Source organism: Seriola aureovittata, chromosome 14, assembly GCF_021018895.1.
Source record: "Seriola aureovittata isolate HTS-2021-v1 ecotype China chromosome 14, ASM2101889v1, whole genome shotgun sequence".
NCBI classification, from domain to species: domain Eukaryota; kingdom Metazoa; phylum Chordata; class Actinopteri; order Carangiformes; family Carangidae; genus Seriola; species Seriola aureovittata.
This window is the reverse complement of record NC_079377.1, coordinates 18,879,964-18,885,963: the sequence shown is the minus strand read 5'-3', so window position 1 is coordinate 18,885,963 and position 6,000 is coordinate 18,879,964. Positions and strand designations below refer to the sequence as shown.

The window sequence follows — 6,000 nt, the reverse complement described above, 5'->3', positions numbered from 1 at the left end:
TGTGTTTATGACTTAAGTCTGAACATCCTCACTTTGATCTTAGCTAAACTAATGAGCCAAATTTATATCCATTTATGATGCGTTTTAAAAATGTCTTTTCATTTCTCATTGAATTACACAGCAGCCATAATGGTACCAGCAGTAATTTGTAGGGTTTATTTTCGTATTGTTTGATTAAGTGTTCTGTACTTACTTCTTTATGGCATTATACTTTCATGTCAACTCAGTTTTACTTTCAGCACATTAATTATTTAGACTTTAAGTGGAACTGTTATGTACTCGTAAGTAGTGATACTTTATATTAGTCTTGTCTCTTGTGCAGTATAATTTGTGTCTAGTGCAATGTAAAATATACTGTAGTAATTTTTGTTCCTCAAAAAGTGCAATTTTCTCCTTACTCTCTGTTCTCTGTTGTCTTGGAAGCAAACTGTATTTTTTATTATTGCTGATCTGCAATAAAACGGCCTACATTCTACCCTGGTGAGGCTGCTTTATTTTTGCTGAGCTTGGAAGTATTACTGAATATTTTTCATGGTAAAGGTTTACCAGGGGGTGGCAATAAAAGTCAAAGCATAGCTTTTATTGCAGCCCATAGAGATACATGCACCAGCACATTTTTCTGACTGCAGCAAATACTGGAGAGGCTACACTGGCTTTGAGCCCAGAAGTAGCCTGTTGTGAAGATTAAGGCGGATGGAATCTCATAGCCAGATAATGGTATTACAATAATAAAACCCCATTCACACTGCATTTACTCAGGAAAGAAGAACATTACATTGGCCTTAGTACACTGGCATTAAATATCAGTTTATTCAGCCCTCGCTTTTTATCTGCAGTTCAGTTAAAGAACACAACCGAGGAAACGCATAGATAGTAAAATATTTTAATTAAATATACAGGAGGTCATATACAAAATGTCTTTATTTTTTTGTCTTGCTCGCCAGCTGGGTGATTGGTAAACAGATGGCTACTGTATCAAAAACACTTTCAGGATGCACATTAATGGAAACAACGTGGAAAAAAAAAAAGTGAAACGACAACAAATAAAAAGAGTATCCTAATTCTTAAATTGTAGTGTTTGTTTAAATCTAACATGATCACGGTGACCTTGAAACAGAGCAAACAAGGACACAGCTAGATTGTGTAACCGACTTTTATACTGTTTTTTTTTTAATACTATTTACAGATTATAACAGTTTATATGATAACAACCACGCGGTACTATCTACAGTGCTATTTACACAGAAAATAAGACAAGAGAGAGGGGTTGTCATGAATTGATCCCGTATGAATGTTCTGTACAGGAGCCAGCACTAATGCCAGTTTTACCTACACACAGCAATGTACAGTACTTAATCAGAAATGAATGTCTTTATCTAAGTATTCAGTAAAACTTTACACAGAGACATTTACAGCTTTTTTTTCTTCTTCTTTTGAAACACCAGACATGTTCACTGTGTATTTCGACTATCCTGGATTGCAATTATAGTGGTTGTAAAAGCCAGAGCAGGTGTCGTCTTGCTACCTCAGGCTATGGAGCATGGTAGGCATACTTTATGGAGTCTGGTACCTTTTCATCACTGCTAGAAAACACATACAGCACACATGCCCTGCGGATGCCAGACACCGACCTGTGTCAATATCAACTATCAGTAAATCTTTTGAGGTTCTTCTATAACTGACTGCCCGGCACAGTTAAGCTAAGTAAATAGATTAATTTAAGCACAAATACTAACCATCAGGTTAATGCGTATCTTTACATTTTGTGCCTTACCAATCAAGTCTGGTGTCTGATAGCCAAGTGTGCCATATAGTTTTTGTATGAATGTCTGTGTGCTGCATTTCAGACAAGAGTGACAGTAATATTAATATTCCTACCCTGCTACAGAAGATAAACCTTAACAACTGTAGTGCTAACTCTAATCCAAGACTGCGAAAGGCACAGATATTTGCAAAGCAATAATATCCTAAGTGACAACATTCCTGTTAAATCATACAGTGAGTCTTTTCAGCGTATTGAATTAAAGAGCTTGTTCACCAAAAAAGAAAAAAAAAAAGATTTTCAAGTCAAGAACAAAAAGATGAAATGCTGATTTCTTGTGGTGAGCATTCCACAGCAGACGGCTGTTTCATTATGCTGGTCCTACAGACAAAAACAAGCTGCTACAGTCTACTCATCACAAGGGGTTTTTGGGGTCAAATGACTTTCAATTTAGAACTGGTGATTTGTCAACACATCCAACCTGACAACTGCTATGCTGTATCTGAACTGAAAACATAACAAATAAAGACCTGAAGTGAGTAAAAAGTGAGTCTACAGTACATCTGTCATACACAGCACCTCTGAATGTTATGATGAAATCATTTCATGTGACGCAGCACCACAGTGAGTGTTAATGTCTATTCCAGGGAGTCCTGTTTACATGGATACATGTAAACAGACACAACACCACTGGCTGCCTAAAGTGTAATAATGCGCTAAAACAACTGTTGAGCATCGTTTGCCACGGTGATCGCACCTCTATTATATAAAGAATTGCATTTACGTTGTCATGTTACTTGTAGTGTTTTTAAGCAACAAAGTTTAGCCCTCAGACGCAGTAAACAAATGGCTTTTCTCTGTTGCCCTCCACTTTTCACACATCCAGAGCAACAACCTGACTCATGGTGACTGAGAGCGACAAACTGATTTGTGAGCACATACAAATGAGCATTGTGCAAATAAGGATACAACAAAAAAAAAAGATACAGTAAGTGGTGATAAAAAATAAAGAACAGTGCAAAGTATATAAACAAATGCATACACAAATAAAAAAAAAAAAAGAAAATGGAATTTTCAGTCTGCCTGACTGATGAGTTTATCAGTTTGTAATCAGCCAAAGTTTTATGATCAGTGTTTTCCTTCGACTGAGCCACAATCCCCGAGCAAAGAGAGACAGAAAGACAAGAGACAAGCTGAAAAAGTTTCTGCGGATGAGGAAAGAGAGGGAGAAACAAACCGTCCTCCCTCCCTCACAGTCTGGTGCTGGGGTGTACCGAGGACAGCTGAGGTGGCGGGAGGGTGGAGAGAGGGTACAGGTGGTGCAACAGGTCCCCATACAGTGCTGCCCCACCTGGATGCCTGTAGAAGTGGTGCGGGCTAGGGCTGGAGGCCAGCAGCTGCCTGTGGAGCATCATGGGGTGGAAGGCTAACGGGGGAACGAGGGGAGAAACTGCCGACTGGCTCTTCAGGTACTGCAGACCTGGGTGCTGCTGGAGCCCGTCCTGAGCTCCCGGTGAAACCAGGCTGCCAGGCGGGTAAATGCCAGTGTAGAGGTGTGCGGCGTGGGGTGGGGGGAAGGTGGTTGTAGGGTGGCCCTCGGGGAGATGGTTGTTGAGGTGAACGGCGTGGGCTGGCTCAGCTGGTTTCAGCTCTTCTGGGTCACTGCGTCGGATTGAGCCGGCAGGGTGGATTGGCGTCACGACACGAACTTTCCTCTCTGGGACTTCCTCGTTATCGGGCTCCACTAGGCTCCGCTTGCTGGGTCGAATGGGGATGGTGAGGGACGAATCACTTGAAGCTTTGGGGCTGGGAAATGGTTGCGACGACTCTGCTGAGCTCTGTTTGGGAGGAGAGATGGTCATAGGAGGAACTCTGCATGCCTTAGGGTGAGAATCCAAACCCTGGTGCATGATGGGATAGGGGAGACTGCAGAAGGAGGGCTTGGAGAAGGATGACACCCTCTGAGAGAGAGGTTTAGAAATTGTGAAGTCTCTGGGCTCATCATCTGCCTCTCTGCTCTCTCTGTGTGTTTGAGTCCTGTCACTGTAGTGAGATCTGTAGGCCAAGCCCTCTTGCTCCAGACCACCACAGACAAAGCTCTGGCTGCCCTCACGGTCCCTGGTGTAGTGCTCTCTCCGCTCTCCGTTGGCAAAGCTGACCATCCTTTCCTGGCTCAGGCAGTTCTCAGTTTGCCTGTACAGACTGTGGAGGTGAGGGGAGGAGTAGCAGTCACCTGCGTAGCTCCGGGGCTGAGCAGCTGGGCCTTGGAGAAGCTTCTCCCCGGCCTTCTCCACACTGTCCGGGGCATGGGTTCGGGGGAGATAGGGCTGCCATGGTGGATTGACTTGAGGCTGAAGGTGATGGCTCGTCCGGCAGCTGTAAGTCTCTGAAAGCTCCCCGGCAGCGCTCCTCTCTGTTGGGCCACTGGTGGCTTGTTGGAGAGGCTTGCTGCTCTGGGCATGCTGAATGACTGATGGTCTGAATATGGGCGCTACCTCCGGGATGCTGTCTGACACACACCCCTGCCTCTGTCCTCCCACCTCCTCCTCACCCTTCCTCTTCTCCATCTCCCTTTCAGCCACTGATATGACAGGGAGCGAGGAAGCAGCTGTGGAAGGCGGAGGCTGAAGAGAAGGAGAAGTAAAGGAGAAAGGGTTGGACTCACACACTTGCGAGAGGAGCTTCTTTTTGGCCAAAGGCGACATGACCCCCTGACTGGCTTTGCAGTAGGCAGCCGTCTGTGCAGGGCCTTGGGAAGACTCCTTCTTAATGACCCCATAGTCTTCTTTCTCAGGGAAGGAATCTGTGCTCAAGTCTATACACTGTCTGTCTGCTTGCTTACACATTGGTAACACCTTCCCCACTCTCCCACCGTGACTTTCTATGGAGTCTTTGACCCTGGAGGAGGACTCAGGCAGAGCAACATGTCCAGCAGGTTTGTTCTGATCCCAACGGTGAGGCAGGTAGGGGTTTTTAGGAATAAAATGCCCTTCAGTTTGCTGTTCACAGGTCAGTTTGGCTTGGAGGGCCTCACTGATTTGCCTCCATTCAGGCTGGGGACCAGACCCCGTGTGGAGGGGTAGGCCAGCATGTGGGGCTCTGCAGTCTGGCTCTTTGGGGCCCAGTGAAGAAGGCTGCTCCACTGCCAAAGACTCCTCTTTCTTCAGGGTAAATTGTAACTCTTCCTCCTCTATTATAATGGGTTCATCGCTCAGAGATACTTCCTGTTTTACAGCTGTGGACAGTTCATGATCCTCCTCTTTCCTCTTGGAGTCCTGGATGCAAAAGAAATAGTTGTTACAGTCACTGTCAATATGTTCTTATTATTTGCCAATTTCAAAGACAACGGGAATTCAAGACAGAGTAGTGAGGTTATTGATGAGAAAGCACAGACGGGTGAAAATGAAACAGAATTTAGAGTATGAAGGAATTCTGATGAGGCAGCAGTTGGGAGATGCCTGTGACTGACCTGTGATTGTTCTTGGCTTTTCACTGCCTCCCCTCTGTCCTTTTTACTCCCCAGCTTGGGATTGCTGGGGCCTTTCAATTTCTTGGCCCCCGCTCCTTTGGCTTTGGCTCCTGAGGCCTTCTCTTGGCTGCCCTCCTGCTTCCTGGGTTTGGCCAAGGGGAGGGGTTTGTCCTGCTCACCTTTAATGTGCCTCTCGTAAGGAAGGAGGAGCCTGGGGAAGAATGCAGACACAGGAATGCAGATGAGTCTATGGTATGATCACGTTATGTCACATCACGCTTAAAGAGGAACAACTGTTTATCTATATTTTGGTTCATCACACAAATATAAATATGTAGTGGAGGAGAAGCATTTTTTAGCAAACCACCTTGCTTTGTCAGTGGCCACACCAAAAAGTGAACATTAACGTACAATAAACCGCTCAAGTATTTTGTTTGTTAATACCAAAAACAGAATGAGCTGCAGCTTTGCCACAGGCATGCAGTGTATCAAATACGCTGCTTTAAAACCTCCTTGTTTTAATACCTGGCAAGCACTAACAATCCTATTGTAATTAAACTAGGTTAGGGGAAATCCAGGTTCAGATGGGTGCCAGAGTATGTGTGTGTGTGTGTATGTGTGTGTGTCTGTGTGTGTGTGTGTGTGTGTGTGTGTGTGTGTGTGTGTGTGTGTGTGTGTGTGAGAGAGAGAGAGAAAACTGTGAAAAACCAGTTATCTCCTGCTGAGACAGATCACATTAGGTATTAGTTTAACCTTGAGAGAGAAGAAT

At 44.6% G+C, this 6,000-nt stretch overlaps 1 protein-coding gene across 2 annotated transcripts in view; it reads right to left on the bottom strand.

Moving 5' to 3' along the window:
• Positions 1-869: 869 nt before the first annotated feature.
• Positions 870-6,000, bottom strand: part of arid5b (AT-rich interaction domain 5B) — a 76,787-nt gene continuing 71,656 nt past the window's right edge. For both annotated transcript variants that reach the window (XM_056395023.1, XM_056395024.1), the window contains 2 exons: positions 5,232-5,442; positions 870-5,037 (listed from right to left, as the gene is read on the bottom strand). In XM_056395023.1, coding sequence (XP_056250998.1) covers positions 3,013-5,037; positions 5,232-5,442 — 2,236 coding nt within the window. In that variant the 3' untranslated portion in view covers positions 870-3,012. The remainder of the gene's footprint in view (positions 5,038-5,231; positions 5,443-6,000) is intronic.